At 38.5% G+C, this 20,812-nt stretch overlaps 1 protein-coding gene across 1 annotated transcript in view; it reads right to left on the bottom strand.

Moving 5' to 3' along the window:
* Nucleotides 1-20,812, bottom strand: part of ano10b (anoctamin 10b) — a 39,707-nt gene that overhangs the window by 5,607 nt on the left and 13,288 nt on the right. Inside the window, exons 5-15 of the mRNA XM_057836355.1 lie at nucleotides 19,196-19,333; nucleotides 18,775-18,891; nucleotides 14,042-14,158; nucleotides 9,428-9,766; nucleotides 9,035-9,217; nucleotides 8,820-8,875; nucleotides 8,663-8,737; nucleotides 3,452-3,616; nucleotides 1,101-1,292; nucleotides 891-1,028; nucleotides 699-815 (exon numbers count right to left, since the gene is read on the bottom strand). Coding sequence (XP_057692338.1) covers nucleotides 699-815; nucleotides 891-1,028; nucleotides 1,101-1,292; nucleotides 3,452-3,616; nucleotides 8,663-8,737; nucleotides 8,820-8,875; nucleotides 9,035-9,217; nucleotides 9,428-9,766; nucleotides 14,042-14,158; nucleotides 18,775-18,891; nucleotides 19,196-19,333 — 1,637 coding nt within the window. The remainder of the gene's footprint in view (nucleotides 1-698; nucleotides 816-890; nucleotides 1,029-1,100; nucleotides 1,293-3,451; nucleotides 3,617-8,662; nucleotides 8,738-8,819; nucleotides 8,876-9,034; nucleotides 9,218-9,427; nucleotides 9,767-14,041; nucleotides 14,159-18,774; nucleotides 18,892-19,195; nucleotides 19,334-20,812) is intronic.

Genomic DNA, 20,812 nt, shown 5'->3' with positions numbered 1-20,812 from the left:
CTCAATCTGCCGAGAACAGCCTCTCACTCACACAATGAATGAGTTTGCAACAGCACACTTCAGACTGGGCTGTGAGTTTAACGATGATTAACACATTTGTGCCTTTATTCGTAGAGCTACAGAGGCTTCCCTGGCCAGATCAAAGCTACAAACCTGTCAATCATCGTTGTCTTTAAGTAGCAAACGCCAGCTGCACTTGTAACCAAGAAAACCAGTTTTGTCGCGCTGCATGGCAGGAGGGAGGGTGAGAGGCTGTCCGAGCATGAAGCTGATCCTTTTCACCAGATTCTGATCCTCTGAAACATTGCACGATCGGCCCGATTTCCGATCGGATCAGAGACATCCCTAATTTATATAATGCCATTTAATCCAGGCTTGCTGTATATAAAAGGGATCCAGGGATCTGCACACTCGGTGCTTATATTAAGTAAAACAAAAGTTTACACGTTAAAAAAAAACAAAAAACATTTGCACGTCCCACGATGTGACTATTGTGCATATTGCGATGGCGATGTTCAAACGATATATTGTGCAGGCCTAGTTTTAACCAAGCTGACAATATCCTTCCTCACCTATACTCAGATCTCCTTGGGCTTTATATTGCTAGATCAAGTCTAAAATGCCAACTCAGAAACGTTTCAATGATATCAACTCCCGGCTTCGGTCTGCATTTGTCTTGGAACAACAACGGCGCTGACCTGCCGTCGTATTGCCTGCATGGATGTGTACTGCATGCGGGCTCTTTTTTTTCTGATCCAACCAGGTTCATCTGGAATCAGGGCAGCCACAATCAGCTTGACTATGATGAGAATGTGCTGCAAAGATAAAGAACACGAGTTTTACATGAACCATCAGGTCACATGTCTCTCATGTAAGATGATCCTTCGTACCTCGACCACAATGGCAAAAAGCACGATGTCGGTGTTGCTTATGCGACCCTCGTGACGCATCCTCTGCAACTGTGGCGACAGCGTCAGCAGCCAGCAGTTTGACACAACCGCGACGTAACTCAGTATCTCGAACGCAATCTGGACGACAAGACAATGACACCGGTTATCTACTCACAATTGCGCACATTGTATGCCGCGCTTGCTGATAACCTGCCACACGCCCATGTTGGCCGTGGGGGCGGAGAACGGCTTGCGGAAGAGTTTGCAGATCTTGTAGGCGTCGGAGCGAATCTCCGTTACGTTGTTGATGAGCAGCAGAACGGCCGTCAGAGGGTAGATGCACGAGAAAAGACTCAGATAGCCGAACTGCACCAGGAGCTCAATGTACTCTGCAAACAGGCCCTGGTTTAAAAAATGAAGTTGTCAAATACACACCAGCTATTAAATATTAAGCATAATTTAGTAGGTTAAAATCAAGGTGCATCAAAAATTCGGTGGCCAAAACCTGATTGAAATTGAGTTGTCATTTTCAGTCTCAAAGACTTTCATTCATTATCCATACGCATATCCTCACCAGTGTCTCAGAGGTGCTCTGATCTGAATAAGGCAGAAAGTGGGATAAACCCTGGACTGGTTCTCAGCTAATTGCAGTGTGCACCAGGGGTGAAAGTGGTTAGAATTTCTTGCCGGAACTCCCCGACGTGAAGGTCGCCACGGAGCCAGAAATTTTATTTATTTATTTATTTGTGTGTGTGGGAGGGGGGGGGGGGGGGCTGTCAAAACTACTGAAATGCAAAGAAAACTGTTTTGGTCATTTCTATAACACAAACAAAAACTGATTTTCATTCAAAATTGTTTTTTCAATGATTTGCAAAATAAAAGTTAACAAAAACAGCTATAACCCCAACCTCCATCTCCTAATTTTTATTTTCCCTTATTTTTTCACATACTAAATGCCAAATCTTTATTTTAACTACTTAAGAACATAGGACGTACTAGTATATTAAAATTGAAGATAATGTAAACATGTATTTTTTGTTGTGTTTTTTAATAATAAAGATATAAGTAACATACATTCAGAAAAATAAGTACAAGTGACTTATATTATGCAGAGTGAAATGGAATATATTTTGAAGATCGCGCAAACATTTACTTTTTTTTTCACAAGGAAATGAATAAGTAGCCTAACATAATTGAACAAATATAAGTCCAAAGTGCACATAGACAGTTAAGATGTTCTGAACCTCCCCATCAGAGCAAATAAAACTAAAGATGATCCTTGCTCTCAAAGATTTGATCCATTGCATTCGCACATTGACGTGACTCGTCATCGTCAGACTCAGATAACTGCAGCAGCTGGAGAAAACTCCATGCCATCCGTGGAATAAAATAAATGATAAATAGCGATAGAAACGGATTACCTTACGCAAGCACTTTATTATGCTTGTTGTTAACAAATGTGTATATAAATCTCATGTTGGTAAATTGTTTTCTTCTTGGAGATTAAATGCATGTGTGGCAGTTTAGCTTTTTTTTTTTTGTTTGTTTGTTTTTTTTTGTTACATAGCGTTTTGACAGTTGCCGTCATATTTTCGGAATCAAAGAATTATACCAGAACTGCGTTCCACCCCTGAATCTTATACCGGAACTGCGTTCCTGACCGTTCCCGCCCACTTTCACCCCTGGATGCACATTGACAAACAATCTCTGGTTCCTCACATTCACACCTAGGAACAAGCTGGCGTGTTCAATCAAAGTACAATGCATGTATTTGGGTTGTGGGAAGCCAGAGCCTGGGCTTGAAACCCTTGATCTTATCACTTTCTTCAAACTAAACTTTTGCCGAGCTTCACGTGCGCCAGACATCGCGTGGGCCAGCAAGCGAGAACCCAGCGGGCAGACTGTTCCATGGTAACCAGGGCATAGTGTAGACTTGCTGGCCACTGTTATTTGCACATGAAGCTCAGCAAAAGTTTAAGAAAAATGGAGACAGGTGGGCAGCCAGAATTCACGGCGTCCTTTTACATATGAACTTTGCTTGTAGGGTATAAAATCAAGCACCAACTTCAATCAGTTGACAAGCTTCAGCAAGCTAAACATGGAGGTAGAGCAACCGGTCTTACTTAACTGCTACTATACTGTAGGTCCCTTAAGGTAACACTGCCATCTATGGGTGACTTCTACCCACTCCCCACTAGCCATTAGCCATTAATTAGCCACAAAAAAAAGACAACATTTTCCAGAGGGAAAAATCTTCATTTTACTCAATTTAATTGACTTCATTTTCCCCCCTAAAATATGTATGGAAAAGCAAAAACTTGTGCACACATATTTCACAATCAGCTTTGGCTCATTGACTCAACTATAAAATAAACACATTTTTTTCACATGCTAATTTTTTATTGACCAATTGGACAATTAACGAAATACTAAATCATAAGCCAAAGTGTACTTTTTTTCCCACAATAAAGTATTTCCCCTTTAAGTAGTTTGTATCTCACCATTTTCAAAATACTTTTACCATATTCTGCGGTAATTCAATACTTAAAATGAACACTCACGGGGAACACTGGCAGGGTGATCTGATTCCTAAATTTATCCTCCTCTGGGTCATCTTCAGTCTCCGTCCTGTGTGGAGCACTAATGAAACGGTCCACCAGGAAGGGTACCACCACTTCAGTCACCTGGTTCACCAACTGGGTTATGATCAGCAATGAGGCCAGGCGCTACACACATCCAGAAGTGAGTCATGTGGTCACCAGACTAGATTTTTTTGGGAGTGTTTCAATTTTACAGATTGCAATATTTCGAGAGGATCTGCATTTGCAGGCCCGGCCCTGGGCATAGGCGAGCTAGGTGGTTGCCTAGGGTGCCTTCTACTGACAGGGGCGCTAAATTGAAGGGAAAAAAACATCCTGAACAGTGTTGTTTTCGGTAACGATGACGAAAACAAAAATATTTAGTCAACAAACTATTTTTTTCATGACAATGACACGCCGAAAATGTGTCATGGAAGACTAAAACATAACGAGATGGATGCCAGTTGTTGTCTGATGACACAAGAACAAGATGAAAATTCGCTGTAGTTTCCGTCATAATTTCACAATGTTTGACATTTTCTTATTGTATTTGTAGTTAGCATGCATTTAGCAGTGTTTGTTTGTGTCACTCATGTGACGTGCTGCACCTTCCCCCCTGCCCCACACACATGCTTACTTACCAGCTGTTTGGTAAGTTTTGCTTTCTTATCTTGCATGATATGCAATGTTGCTCTAGCCTTTAAAGGTCTGTGCTGATTGATCATCACACACTAAACTAACTTTTAGCGTTAGCATAGCGTTTCTGTTAGCATTAGCATGTAGCGTGGTGACTCGGTGTCTTCTTAAATTTTTGGAAAACATTTTACATCCAGTCCGTGGTGTCCAGGTGAGTGTAATTAATTGCAAATAATGTGCTGTTTTCCCGCTAAGTGTGTATTATCATCGTGAAAATATGATGTGATGTCCTTGTAGACTCTACAGTTATGTGCTAGTCTGTCATGTTCATTTGAAATTGTTGGAAACCTTTCATTTATTTATTTATTTATTCATGGACTAAAACTTTTGAAGTTTATAAACATTTTCAGAATTGTCGACTAAAACTAGACAAATATGTCTTGAGTTTTCGTTAACTAAAACTAGATGAACAAATTTTGAAATTACTAAAATATGACTAATAACTATTTTCGTCCAAAAGACTAAGACAAAAAAATTAAAATGGCTGACAAAAACAACACTGATCCTGAAAAAAAATTCTCATGCTACGCTGCCAGACTGTTCTCTAACAAATCAAGTACAGTGGTACCTCGACATATGAGCGCATCGACTTACGATCATCCCGACGTAAAATTTGAATAGTCATTTGCCCCGATATATGATGACGTGCTCTAAATACAATGATTTATGACAACATCCCAATTTCATTGTTATCCCTCAAGACAGAGAAAATGCGGATTTTTGTGTGAGAGAAACCAACATGGGTCCCAACAAGGTTATTGCAGGTGGTCAAAAAAAAGGAAGAGGGTGACGCTTACCATTGTAATTAAGAAGGAAGTGTGGTGTGCGTGTGAGTGAACTGGCTAGACAGCGTGGCTCACTAGCCCCCCCCCCCACCCCCCCCACCCCTGCCAACAGCAGAACATGAAAAAAGACAGTAAAAACTTCCCACTCTTCCGCACCTCTCTTACTCTTTTCTCAGTCACATATTTCGTTCAGGAAAAGCATGCAAAACATAACTGCCACATTAGAACTCAATTCATTATATTATCATTGTTGTTATATTATTATTATTCCGATTTGTATTGATATTTTATTTGTAAATGCTATTTGTAATTGTACCTGCAGCAGGGGTCGCGTTAACCGGATATTTTCCGTCGTTGACCGGTTTTTTAAAACGGTGACGGAAAAAACTGACGTCCGTCCGTCATTTTGACAGGTTGCAATTCACACCCCAGACCACAGGGTGGCGATATTAATTAGCTATTGCCTCTCTTAATGCATGACGTCGTTGGCTCTTCTGTCAGAATATTGTAGCGTCACCGGGGTCTGGCGGCGGCACCGTGATTGACACATCAACGCGAGGTTCTTATTGGTGCACCCGGTGTGCCAGCGCGTCATCCAATTGATGGACAAGATTGCCGCCCAATCACATGACGCCACAACTCCGCCCCCCTGACTGGAGCCGCCATATTGTGTGTCAGCTGTTCATGTTTACCGCTACGTACATGCCTCCTATTACAGCGTGTTTTTCTGCTCGTTAATATTAATAATCAAAATGGTGAAGGCGTGTGTGGCGGTTGGTTGCTGTAACAGAAAAGATAGACGGAGAGACTTGAAGTTCTACCATATTCTGAGAGACCCGGGAGGATGAGAGCGAGATGGACTGCTGTAATTCGACAAGAAATCTGGGCACCAAACGATCACCACAGACTATGTAGTAGTCATTTTATATCTGGTAAGATGCATTTAATATATATTTAGAAGATTTTGAGCTGACAACCACAATTAAGATCATTGTGTGACGTTGGTGATTGGGGTCTATATTGTTGCCTCTTTTTCTTTGGGGGCGGAGTTGTTGGCGGTAAGCAGAGTAAAAAGGGAGAAAAATACCACGACTCCCGTGTCAAATTTTTCGCCGCCAAGCAAGCGTTACAATATTAATTAAAAATGAATGAAAACTAAATACTATTGAATATGTCATCATTATCATTTTTAAAATTTAAGTGACCGGTAAAAATAGACTATGACCGGATTTTTATGTCCCTGTCAGTCAAAATGACAGACAACGAAAATGTCTAGCGCAACCTCTGACCTGCAGTATTTATTAAGAATTTAACTTAGGTTTTTGGGCTGTGGAACAAATTAATCGAATTATATTGTATTCTTGTAGGAAAATCCCACTGGACATATGACCATTTCGACTTACAAACAAGGTCCGGGAACGAATTAAATTTGTATGTAGAAGTACCACTGTACATTTAAACAGGCAGCAAATGAAAAATAGTTGCCATTTCCAACCTGAATTGTATTAGCCACCTGCTATCTTGTGGCATATATGAGGAAGGGAGGAACAGTCCACACTTACAGTATGTAAGCAGATCCACTTCACAAAAATTATACATTTTACATTTTGAATTATACAAATTATGGCAGGTGATTAAATCAAAGGTCATTCAAACTCAGGGCATTGACTTCACTATCATTTGACGGGACACGGGCTCGGGGCCGATCCGTAGGGGGCCTATTTTCAAAAACTTAAAATTCAAATATTTTCAAAACCAAACCCACTAGCGACCTCAAACCAAAACAGAGACGTCCCTTGAGCATATATGACTCTTCATGAGCAGTGACGTAAAAAAAATTCAAAGTCGTTCCCTACTAAATTCCCGATTTATTTATTTTTTGATACAAGTATAACAACACCTAAAATTGCTAAAAGATTTTCAAATTTTATGCCAGATGCACAAAAATCACCAAATGCAGAGATAATCACCTATATTTTCAGGATCAATAGGAATATTTAAAATATCATAGCGGTTTTTGCTCAAAATACCAATTTAATTTTTTTTTTAAATTTTGTGCAAGTTTTCAACAGCTAATAAATCACTCAATTTTCACATCAGAAACTTAATACTTGAGGAAAGCATGCAGAATCTTCTTAATTTTACTTAACAAAAGCAAAATTTGCATTTTGCTATGTACAATCACAGCTTATTTAGGTTGAATTCCGCTATTGTGTAGAGATACAAAATCCAACATGGCAGCCGTCAAGAGCTTTTTAAGTAGAAAATTCTTGCAAATAAATGCTTGAATTGTAGAATTTCTACAGACATGAACGTAAAACAGTCTAGATTCTTGGTTAAAAGCAAAAAATGGGCAGTTATTGTTCGTTATACGTAAATATTTCGAGACAAAATTACGGTATTGTTTATCCAACATGGCAGCCGTCACAAAACAAAGAGTTTTTTTTAAATTAAGAATTCTTGCAAATAAATGCTTAAATGGCTGAATTTCTATAGATATGAACGTCAAACAATCTAGATTCTTGGTTAAAAGCAAACAACGGGCAGTTATCATTCATTTTACGTAAATATTTCAAGCCAAAGTTACAGTATTGTTTAATCCAACATGGCGGCCTTCACGGAACAAATAGCTTTTTAAATTTAAAATTCTTGCAAATAAATGCTTAAATCGCGGAAATTCTGTCGATATGATCGTTAAAAAGTCTAGACTCTTGGTTAAAAGAAAAAACCAGGGAGTTATCATTCATTTTACGTAAATATTTCAAGCTAAAGTTGGGCTAATTTTTTCCATTCATTTCATTGTATTCACAACGTTTCAAAGTGCATGCATGGTGAGAAAAATATAATAATTACCTTGAATCCTCGACCAAATCACTCCTGCTTGTATGCAGTAAAACCTTCATCCTATTTCCACCTAATTCTGGCGTTAGAACACAGCATGTGTTTGAGTTTATCACAGTGGATAGTGAAAGCCACCTCATCGCTTTATGGGTCAGCCCCCTACAGGAAAGCGTGAGGCAAAGTCGGTGGGAGTTGTCTTGTCAACTGATGGTGGAGTCTATGCTCAGGGTTTCAATATAAAACTAAAATTATTACGTAACAAACTAAATGGCATAACTAACAATTAATGAAACAACTGGAAAAATAACTAAAAACAATATTAATTAGCACAGAAGATCAAGTTTAAATGTTATTGACATATGTAGTGCTGCAATGCATAGAGGGGGGCATGAGACATGTTGTATGACAACAGTGTTGACAGTATGTGGCAGCAGAGGTTGTCTTTCTCGCTCAAGGGAAGTGAGAGATTACATTGATCAATGATGGCCAAATGAAGCTTCTTGAAGCAAGGAAGCTTTGCAGCCAATTTATTCAAAGCTTCATGGTGGTTCATTTGCTCTATGCTGCTATCAAGTGGTCATGAAGCCCAAGAGGCAAACTGTTGAGAATTCTATGGCGATTTGTTCAAGAAAATGATATGAATGTGATTGTATTACTGAATGAACAAAATGCAACAAGTACTATAAGGATACTTTTCTATTTGTTTATATTTAGAAACAATAGCTTATAGAGTGTTTTGGCAAAAATATATATTTTTTTAGAAATATATATTGTTCTATTTTTTGAAGGGGGTTGGGCTCTTCGCTAGACGTCGCCTAGGGCACCTAGTCACCCCGGGCCGGGCCTGTGTATTTGTTATTGTAGAGTTTACCTTGCGAAGCAAAGGCACATCGTGCTTGACAAATGCAATGTGGAAGAGCACTGCAAAGTAGTTGAAGAATGTGAACTGAGAATAAAGATAAAAACAAGAATCAAGTTCTGCCTGTAGGATTTTATAGTGCTGCTCCATGAGAAAGAGACAAACTCACCACCAATACTTTGGCTGTTAGGTGGTTCTGGAAGGCGGACTCTTCTCTGTGGTTCTCTGAAACGAAACATTATCATACATGATGCCAGTGGTGTCATCACACCAAGTGCCATTCATTAGCACTCTGGACATCCCCTTCTCTTTCGAAAAATAGTATACTGTATATGGTTGAAATGACTAATGCTAAATAATGACAATGCCATGTTGCCCACTCACCAAATTCAGTCAGTGACTGTGCCACCGTTTTGTAAACTGTAGCCAGCACATTGGTGTAGACAATGTGAAGCACAGAAGGTGCATAGAGCAACGTCTGAGATACCATTGAGTCCCACTCCTCGTGGAGCCACATCACTTGGGTCTCGCCCCAATAGAAGACCAGCATACCAAGGACCACCATCCCTGTAGACAGACATGTATGATCAGTGGCTTAAAAAATATAAACTTGTTCTTACTCTGGCCAACACACAGCCTCTACCAGGTTTGACAGATTTCTGCAATTATGTTCGGACCTGATAAGCATTGATATAGCTACAGGGCCATATTTAAAAATGGAAGAATAATGAATATTTTGCAAGTTTCAACCCACTCAGGTGTCAAGTACAATCATACCCAGAAACAGTATGACCACAGGGATGGAGACCAGCGCCATCCGCAGATCCCTCTGCCATTCAGGAAACAGTGGCTCCATGCGACCAGTGACAGGGTTCACGCCGAGACTACCGTGAAAAGCGGGTCGAGGCTCAGCGAAGCGCTCAGCGAGGTGGAGGGTCCCCCAGCGGTAAGACGTGGAGGAGCTGCGACGCTTCCACAGCTCCATGAAGACAGTGGACCAGAGCATGCTGAACACAGCCTGAATCATATGACCACTGACGGCGAGTCCAGCATCCCCCTCGTGAACCTCAGCCTGTGAGCCAGCCACTGCCTCCACCGCTTCCTTCTGAACCTCACCTGAGAATAAGACAAGTTGACAAGTTTGGACTTGTCTTGGTCCTAAATTCATAAATTTTATCACGTTTTTCCTCAACCAACTGCACTATTTATTGAAATCAACACAAATTCAGCCTTAACAAAGGCTGTTTTATATTGTATTTATGTACAGTAAAAGTAGTTTGTGTTAATACTAGAAGGAATTTTATTGTGCTAACAATTTGCAGTGGTCTAAAATGCACACACACTCTAAAAAAAAATCCACTGGCTCTACTTAAAAAAATTGTTGTAACAATTTGCATTTAATTTTTTAAGTAAATTCAACTAAGCCATGATTATGTACTTCCCTTATAAATTTTATAACTGGACTAACTCAATTAGTATAGTTGAACCATCATTATTTATTGTCCTCCACAAGCTTTATTGTGTAGAACCAACTCAATTTTTAAGTCCAAGTTTAAGCATTAATAAGAGGTAAAATTACTTCATTTAGGTTGCTATAACTCCTTCATTTTCATTTCTCAACTCAAAAGTTGATGCAAAATGGTACTTAAATTTATTGAGTAAGAGTAACTTATTTTTCTAAAATAAATTGGACATGGCAACTTCAGTTTTATTTGGAAAAATATATATATTTCAAAACTCAAAAGAATGGACAAAATAAAAGTGCAGAGCAAAACCAATATAAACATCCTAAACATTGTCAACAGTTCACTTCAGGTGCAGGTATAAACGAAAAGTGTACTTCCAGTACTTTGATACACAGATATGGCACAACAACACACAGTGCAAAACAAGTGTACAACAAAATGTTTGCAAATGTACAAACAATATAGGGTGATTGAAAAGTAACTCCTGTTTTAAGATAATTTATTTAAATGTTGTAAACATTTTTGTAACTTTTTGAGTATGCTGCTTGATGTATGGCAATGAAATCTGTTTTCATTTTCTTTCTGACTGCAAATATTGTAAGGATGTTTCAAACCAGTTCAGCAGTTTCTGCAAAAGAAAAAAACATTAGTCCACTTATATGATGCAAATAGATAGTTGACCAACAGTTAGAAGAAAAACAAGCTATCACAGGTGGGCAGCTATGTCTAGTGCAGCAGTCTTATAGTGATAACTTACTGTCTAAAACTTTCTGAACAGTTGATTGCAAATATTGCCAGGTTGTTTCAAACCAGTTCAGCTGTTTCTGCAAAAGAAGGGGGAAAAAAAGTTAGTCCCTTTATATGATCCAAATAGATTGTTGACCAACAGTTAAGAGGAAAAACAGGCGATCACTGCAGAATCAGCAGTTGCTCTAGTTTTATTTGCAGAATATATCAACTGTTCAACGTTTACCATAGTCTGGAGGTTGTCCGTAACCTACTACACAGTACACACTGTGGTAAAGAACTGCTACACACTGCCACCACTGAGCAGAGAGCCGGAAAACATGGATGAATAACAGACAATTATTGCAAAAGTTTGATACTCCCCCTTTTTTTTTTTTTTAAATTGCAAAGCACTCCTTTCTCAGCTATACAAATCTTTAAACAAAGTGGCTTAATTATTTTCAAACAACTTTGCATACCCTTTATTTACATCACTCAAACACTGTTTGACTCACTTAATAAGGTAAGATCAATAATGGAGAACCCTTTTTGGACATTGCTTTCACAGACAACTCGCACAAACAAAAAATATGAACATTGACATTCTTTGTAATACTAGATAAATTCATTTGAACACCGATTTTCTGGATAAAAACAACAAACAAACAAACGGATAGCCAGTTTTACCTACTCCATTAATTTTATTGTCAGGGGTAACTTATTCAGTGTGGTGTTGTGATATCTGAAGTCGAGGATTATACGACTTAAACTTGCTAATTTAACAAAGAATATCTTTACGCACACACAAAACGACAATGTTCGCATATGTGCTAGTGGACTGATGGTTACTGTTGTACATAAAGTTCAGAAAATAAATAAAAAATATATTTACTCACCGAGAGAAGTTTATCCAAGGGTGAATTCGAGGTTCGTCCTAATTGCCGTTTTCTTCCACCTGTTGGCTGGCGCAAGCTCGAGGCAGAAAATGGCCAATTCTTTTCCCGTGGTAATATACACATGTGATGGGAATTTAGGAAGTTGCACCAACTTAATAATGGAATAGAAATTAAATTTCACTCACTTAATCTTTCCCTTTGTTACGTGAAAGCAGAAAAGCTTATTCAAAAACAATATACTTTTAAGTTAATACGTCTTTCTTAATATTTAATTTTGATTAACTCCATAAAAGAAGTTACCAACTTAATAAAACAATGAATAGTAAAAAAAAAAAAAAAAAAAAAAAGTCATTTTTATGTTGAAAAAGCTCATGTTTTCAAGTCATACCAACTACCCTCATGAATCATTTTTTAGAGTGCAGTAAAAATTGTTTCCATTGTGTTAAATGGTTGCCTCTCTGAAATTTTCACGCACAGACTTCAATGAAGATTCATGCTTTACTGTTTACATATTGATGACTTTATATAATTTGTAGAGGGAAAGACATCTCTGAATTTGATTTGGAAGATCAAATAATTTTGTTGTTATAATTATGGGTTATTGGCAGGGGTTATGTTATCATTGAAATGTTATTAGATTCTTAAGTTAATGTTTGTTCGCAGTTTTCTTTCCAAAATTTCCATCTTTTTGGGGGGAGGGTTAAGATTTCTATATTTCACTATTTTGCACTTTGCTCTTTGCACTGTAAAGAGCTATTCAATTTCATGGTATAATAACAATAAAAACATTAATTCATTCATTTTTTTATATACCAAATTGACCTAATGTGTTCTTGAGTTTCAAAGCAACTTATACGTATATATGGCGGAAAACACAGACAAGACTGAAAAAGCAGTTTCTGCTCTTGCACCCCTCTTTAAAAATAAACTGTATTTTAAGCCAAAAGAACTGTTGTATTTGATAGAACAATACGTCTATATGCTGCCATAGCAGATTCAGGGCGCATTAAGCCCTCGAACTATTTCTAATTTGTCCGTTTTACACGGGAAACCCCTGTTTACAGACGTCGCACAACCGCTTTTGTTTCAACCTAGCCATAAAAACAAGGTAAGTAATTATATTTGTTATTCGAAATGTCTGTCATATTTAGCTTAGAATCATTAATTGATGTCTAATATTTAGTTAAAAAAAAAAAAAAAAAAACGACTTTAAAACGAAATTATTCACTTGTATATTTTAAACTTTTGAACAAATTACGTCACAATGAAAAAAATTAGCGTCTGTAAAAAAGTCCCGGATATCTACCTCATAACTATCTCTTAATTGTATTTTTTTCGTTGCTGTCACATTTCCCCCCATATTTTATTGATAAATAATCGATCCAAACAAAGAAAAAATTTTTTTTAAAAAGTTTAATAAGGGTAAATACTAGTATACAAAAATTAAAATCTCGACCACTCCTCGATGTCTGCGATTTCTGCATTGCGACCCTTGTTATATTACCATGTTTCACCCATAAAATCTCCCAAAAATCTGAATGTGCCCATTCACAGCTGTGTCTTGACACTCGGTGATACATGCTACATGGAGTTTTTGGATCGAAAAGAGGTACGTACGGGATAATATCTTGTCAAAATCATGGCGTCTTTAATGATGCTCTCGCGTGCTCTCACCTCCAGTTAGGGTTTTGCTGTTTAATTTTTTTTTTTTTAAAGTGCCCTCCTGTTCAAAACTTTTCTTCCCCCATAAAATTGAGATTTTAAGCTTTCCAATGATGTATCATACATGTATGTAGGACAATTTTAAAATTTGGCAAAATTGGGGTTGGGAGTGTTTTCCGCCATGTATATATCAAACAAGTTGACCTTTTTTTTTTTTAAATTACACCATAGGCGGAGTGTTTGTGGGAGGGTGGTGAAAAACGTGTTGATGACCCTGAAACGTAATAAAATTAACTTAAAAGATATACTGTATGCTCGGTTACTAGGGTTAGGTTCTCTAAGGTGCTAGTCACATGATCTGTTAGAAAAACAATTTTGACCCATTATGAAATACGTACTTTGTAAGATTCGTGTTTATTTCAACCATGTTGTTGTTTGTTTTATTGCTCAACGACTTTTACAGACAACTTTTTACTGGCTAGGTCTTTATATTAAACTAAAGTCAATTAATGACATTTTTTGTGCACCACCTGCCTCCCTTCAATATCAGCGTATGAATTACAACAACACTATTGAAAACATAAAGGTTAGTATTCTGAACACTATGAATGAGATTGTCAAAAATGTTGTCATATGCTCACTGGAGAAGTAAGTGATGGAAAGGCCCAGGATAGCCGGTGGGACCAGAGACCAAGTGTAGAAATCAAGGAAGCTGAAGTAATACCCAACTGTGCTTCCAAAATATGCATTGACTGAATCTGAAATTAAAATAGGGAAGTGAAACTTTAGCATACATACAGTAGTACTTAAACAGATAAAGCATACAGTATAACACTATTTAATTTGTAGAAACACCTGACACAATTTTAGGTCCTCAAACTGTAGGATCACATTTCCACCTCTACATAACAATGCCCAGCTAGTTTTGACCGATGTGTTATAACATGTTGTTTATAGCACACTGCATAACTGTGATGCACTGCATGCTAAGGAAGGATTGCTTCTGACCAAGGCCGGAGTTTTAAGATAAACTGGCGGTGGAGGAGGTGACTTTGTTTGGGGATGTAAAGGGGGCCCGAGTGGGGTAGGGGAGGGGTCAAAATAAATGCATGATGATGCGCGGAGCTATAACATTGTGTTTAAGCGGGTGTACATATACCCACATCTGACAACAAAATCTCCGCTAACACCCCTTTGCTAATATACAGTGATACACACCCTGCAATTTTGCAAGTTCTCCCACTTAGAAATGATGGGCGAGTTTTAATTTTCATGGTAAGTGCTTGTCCACTGTGAGAGACAATAAGAAAAAAAAATCCAGAAATCACAGTGTATAATTTTTTAACAATCTATATGTATTATACTGCTGCAAATATGTATTTTAAAACCCGACAAAATCAATGTTAATATTTGGTACAGTAGCCTTTGATTACAATTACAGAGGTCAAACGTTTCCAGTAACTTTTCACCAGGTTTGCACAGACTGCAGCAGGGATTTTGCACCATTGCTCCACACAGATCTTCTCTCGATCAATCAGGTTTCTGGGCTGTCACTGGGAAACACAGGGTTTGAGCTCCCTTCAAAGATTTTCTATTGGGTTATTGTCTGGCGACTGGCTAGGCCCCTCCAGAACCTTGATATACTTTTTACGAAGCCACTCCTTAGTTATTCAGTCGGTCTGCTTCGGACCATTGTCATGTTGGAAGACCCAGTCATGACCCATTTTGCTGTACGCCGAGGAAAGGAGGTTGTTCCACAAGATCTCACAATACATGGCCCTGGTCATCCTCTCTTTAATACAGTGCAGTCGTCCAGTAACGTGCAGAAAAACACCCCTAAAGAATGCTTGACAGTAGGGATGGTGTTCTTGGTATGATATTCATCATTCTTCTTCCTCCAAACACTTTAAGTGAAATTTAGACCAAAAAGTTCCATTTTGATCTCATATGACTACATGACTTTCTCCCATGACTCCTCAGGGTCATCCAAGTGGTCATTGGCAAATTTAAAACTGGCCTGGACATGTGCTGGTTTAAGCAGGGGAACAGTGCGTGCCATGCATGATTTTAAACCATCACATCTTAGTGTATTCCCAACAGTAAACTTGGAAAAGGTGGCCCCAGCTCTTTTCAGGTCATTGACCAGCTCCTCCTGTGTAGTTTTTGGCTGATTCCTCACTATTCTTAGGATCATTGAGACCCTACGAGGTAGATCTTGCATGGAGCCCCAGTCCAAGGGAGATTGACAATCATGTTTAGCTGCTTCCATGTTCTAATAATTGCTCCATTGGTGGATCTTATATCACCAAGCTGCTTGGCAATTGCTGCGTAAACCTGTCCAGCCTTGTAGAGATCTACAATTCTGTCTCTGGTGTCTTTGGACAGCTCTTTGGTCTCAACCATGTTAGGAATTGGAGCCTTCCTGGTTGCATGGGGTGGACAGGTGTTTATATGCAGTTACCGCCTCAAACAGGTCAAAAAGTCAAACTTAAAAAATCCACCTCCACTCCACTTATTCACTGGACTTTTCAAAGGCGACTAATAGGTCTTTGAGGCTCACAATTCTAGCTGTTAGACAGGTATTCAAATATTTATTTACAGCAGTAGAGACAAGTTTCCGTGGCACTTCCGCCTTACTTCCGTATGTCTGCTAGCAACTTCCGTTTTAGAATTTCTCCATCCAAGACAACAGTGAAGCTGGAGTGACATTGCCAATCAAAATCCCTTAAAAAAGACAATTTGGAAATACCGCATCCATCTGCCATCATCATGACAGAGGAGGACATGTTCATGAAGGCAGATGTGGAACCAAGCTCGTCCCACCACAAAGACCAGGTGTTTTAGTAGCCATGTTGCCGCTGTGTTATGGAAGGTATGTTCTCCCTATCCCTGCATTTTTTATGTGTCCGGCTTACAAAAAATACTAAAGCTAAAATCTTGCGCATGAAACGACTTGTTGCCTTTGATATTGTTATTACGATGATGATTGTAATTATGATGATCTTTAATATTAATTACTACAACGCCTGTGGCTGCAACACATGCTATCTGCTGCTAGCCTATTGCTAATCAGTATGTGTAGGATGGCACAATTATGTCAACGCATAAATGCAAGTGTTACAGGTTTTTTGTTCGTTTGTTTACAGGTGGAAAACACTGTTAGGCAAGGGAAGATAAGTTGATGTGCCTCACAGCAACACTTACTGTACATTGATGGACATATATCGAGACTACATCGTTCTACCCGGGGGCAGCCGAGAGGCTGGAGGCAGTGGCTCGCCTCGCGGCAGACAGTCAGCTCGATCCCGAGATCTAACTACAGCTGCTACTGCAGCAACTTTATGTTACGCTATTGAGCTGGAATTACCGAGGACAGTGGAAGAAAGCCCGTCTGGAGGCCGTAATGTCGGGTGAAAGTTTGGCGAGGCTCCAAAGCTCTGCTGTCTGATATCACATACTCATAAGCTATTTTTCCAATCATTTTATAAATTGTGATTTATTGACCTATTTTGCACATGCACCAATCGTTTTAAATGAAACAAGGAATGGAATCATGTTGCCCAAAGGATACTCTACGAAGGACATACTATTGTTTTTTATATATACATACCTTGAAGTATTTCCTTGTAACAACAAAATCCGTGTCAGCCCTTCTGCATTTGGCAAATGTAATATAATTTGTAATTTCACCTCATTTTGATCACTCAAGTGACCGGCGTATCAATATATACAGTACCTCACGTCAACACAGGCTGACAGGTTTTTTTTGTTTTTTTTTTCCACGAATGATCATCGAAGTGATAAGAACAATTATACAATCTCATCTGCGTCTCATCTACGTCATGCTGAATCCATTTTTGGAGATTCTGTGAGTTCCTTTGGCTTGATTTTGCAGTTTTAACTTTTTCAACACACTGCTTACTTCAACCGCAATTCCTGTTGTTCTTTCCAAACCGGAAGTTCAGAGCAGACATTTTCCAAGACGGTGTTTTCGCTCAGGAAACTTGTCTATTATCCAAATAAATTGTAAAAAAAAAAAAAACATACATTGTGATTGCCTGATTTTTTTTTTCTTTAGATTGTATCTCACAGTGGACAAGCACCTACCATGAAAATTTCAAACCCACCCATAATTTTTGAGTGGGAGAACTTGCAAAATCGCAGGGTGTTCAAATACGTATTTTCCTCACTGTAAACACTTACTGTGGAGTTACCATATTGGCCCGAATATAAGACGGCCCAGATTATAAGACGACTCCCTCTTTTTCAAGACTCAAGTTTGAAAAAAAGACTTTGAACACCTAATTAATTTTTATACAGAAAATAATGACAGTACATCCGAAACAAATGATTATAACAATATTAGGGCTGTCAAACAATTAACATTTTTAATTGAGTTAATTACAGCTTAAAAATTAATTAATCATAATTAATCGCAATTCAAACCATCTATAAAATATAAAATAATACTTTTATGTAAATTATTGTTGGAATGGAAAGATAAGACACAAGACGGATATATACATTCAACATACGGTACATAAGTACTGTATTTGTTTATTATAACAAAAAATCAACAAGATGGCATTAACATTATTAACATTCTCTTAAAGCAATCCATGGATAGAAAGACTTGTAGTTCTTAAAAGATAAGTGTTAGTACAAGTTATAGAAATTTTATATTAAAACCCCTCTTAATGTTTTCGTTTTATTAAAATTTGTTAAATTTTCAATCAAAAAATAAACTAGTAGCTCGCCATTGTTGATGTCAATATTTACACCATGCTCACTGAATAAGGAAAAACATTGCAATAAAACAATGCAAACTGGTTACGCTTGAGAGTAGCTGAGATCTCTCATGACAGAACATCGCTTCATTGATATCTGGCGCCATCTAGCGTCGTGAATGGGGAGAGTAGCTGAGATCTGTCATGACAGAACATCGCTTTAATGATATCTGGCGCCATCTAGCGTCGTGAATGGGGAGAGTAGCTGAGATCTGTCATGACAGAATATCGCTTCAATGATATCTGACGCCATCTAGCGTCGTGAATTGGTATAATGTCTAGACCACGAATATAAGACGACCCCCTCTTTTTCATTCTTATTTCAATGCAAAAAAACACAGTCTTATATGCGGGCCAAGTTAGTAGGCAAGTTATCGTCAAATGATTCCTCTAAAAAGAAGGTGTAAACGATGCCTGTAAATTGTGGAAGAACACTTCTATTTTGGCTTTAGGATCATTACTAAGATGCAAATAAAGAGATATTCTGGTAAATGTTTTACAAAATATAACCAAGCACCATTGCTGTATTAGTGCATGTGTGTGCATGATAGCATGTACCATATGTCTGTTAGTCACGCATTACCTACCCAGTGGTTGTGACAGTTGGCTTCCAGAGTACCATGATTTACTGAGCCCTTTCAGTTTTGCCTTATTATGAAGAGGGAATGAATCCACAACCACGCCAGCTGAGCTCATCTTCTGCCCTGTAAATATCTGCTTGTATTTCTTCAAAACAACACACTGTTGTAACTTAAACATTACCATGGCACACACACAGTATGCAGTAACATACAGTGACAGGGATGCTGAGGGAAGCATTTTGAATATCGAAAGTGAGAAGCCTAGGACAACTGAGAACAGTGAGTACCTCATTGTACAACTGAGTATTAATTGAAATTTAGAGCTTATTGTTGCAGCACAAAATATAATTACATTGTTATGTGTGTATGCCAATGAACTTTTGAATGCCATCTAGTCTAGTCTTGTCTATAGTAAGGCTACACTCACAGATGTTGTCTCGGTTCTGTAGAGTGTATTTGTCAGCCAGACCAGGGATCCTAACATCTCTCCGTGCACGCAGACTCTCCAGCTCATACTTCACGATGTATTGTTTCTCAGCCAGTGTCAGGAAGAGGTCCATGTTGTCTGGCATACAAGGATAGAAACAGGCAGTTAGATAATTATGTAAAAACAATCTACCACCATAGCATCGCATTAGGCTGTAAAGTGATTTTCCCACTGTCAGGTTTGGAGAAAGCGATGCGGATGACCTGCAACATATCATACTGCAGTTGTGGAATGTAACAATGTAAAAGTACTTCATAACTGTATTTAAGTACATTTTTGTCTATCTCTACTTGGGTACAAATATGAAATGGTACATTTTATTTGAATGATTGAGTGTCAAAAGACTGTCATAACCATGGCATGACAGCTGTCATGAACATGAATGGATGCGTATGACAGATGTCCTTAAGTGTCATTTTTTAAATTATGTCGCTTTTTTTATGCAAAGTTGACATTGTTTCAAATGTATTTAGGTTAGGGTTTGGGAAGTGTTAGGGTTAGGACACCTAATGACACTTCAATGATGTAATAAAGTGGTAAACATGCCCATATCGGAGCTTTTTAACAATAAGTTGCACACATAAAATTAAGTTCACCAGTTATTAGAGCATCAACGACAGGAGTTGCTCATCATTGTATAATTGTTTTATGTACAGTCTCTGACAAAAGTCTTGTCGCCTATCCATTTTGTAGAAACAATTGCTAATAACCTGACTTTTAATTATTCAATTGTGTCCCTTTCCCACTGAAACTAGTGGGTCAACGCGCGTTTTTTCCAAGCCGATGCAACCCACTGGCAATTGGCATTTGGCAATTGACTTTCCCATTGACAAAAAAAAAATCCATTTTTCACCCGTCTAACCCCCCACCCTTCCTCAGCCGTGCGTAAGGTTACGTGACGTCACCACGCTAAAATGCACGTCGACAAGTGCGACCGAATTCATTCAGTTCAAGGAAGTAAACAATGCAGAGCAACATGGAAGCCTCCTTTCCATTTGTGTTCTCTGTTTTCATGCTTATTACTGCCCTCAAAATGATCGAAATGCAGCAAAGGATCAACACTCTGCTCATGCTGAGGCAACGTAGGCGACGTGAATTCTTCTTCTTCTACTAGCTTTGTTATGAGCATCAATAAACTACGGTTGTGGGGCGTGTTAAATGGGAGGCGACTGGCACGTTGTTATGACGCATCACGTAAGAGCCTACGTCACCACGTAGATTAGGGTGTTGACTGTTGACCCGGGGTTTTGCTTTCACACTGCATGACGATCAGATCAGAGCCGAGGTGATTTTAACGCGGGTTGCTTGGCGGGTTGATTGACACGGGTCGAGGCGGGTCGCTGCACCTTTCCCACTGCCACCAAAAGCCGATTGTTAGTGGGTTGACATGGGTTTTTTGGCCAGTGGGAAAGGGGTATTGGTTTCAGAAATGGCTCATATGAAAGCTAAGACCCTCCCAAATGATGTTGAATGTACAAAACAATATTTGTTTCACTGAAAAAAGATTTATCATTTAATGAAGATATAAAGGTCAAATTTTGGCAAGACAAAAGAGTT

This window comes from Corythoichthys intestinalis, chromosome 5, assembly GCF_030265065.1.
Source record: "Corythoichthys intestinalis isolate RoL2023-P3 chromosome 5, ASM3026506v1, whole genome shotgun sequence".
Lineage (NCBI taxonomy): Eukaryota > Metazoa > Chordata > Actinopteri > Syngnathiformes > Syngnathidae > Corythoichthys > Corythoichthys intestinalis.
This window is presented reverse-complemented; position numbering and strand designations above follow the sequence as displayed.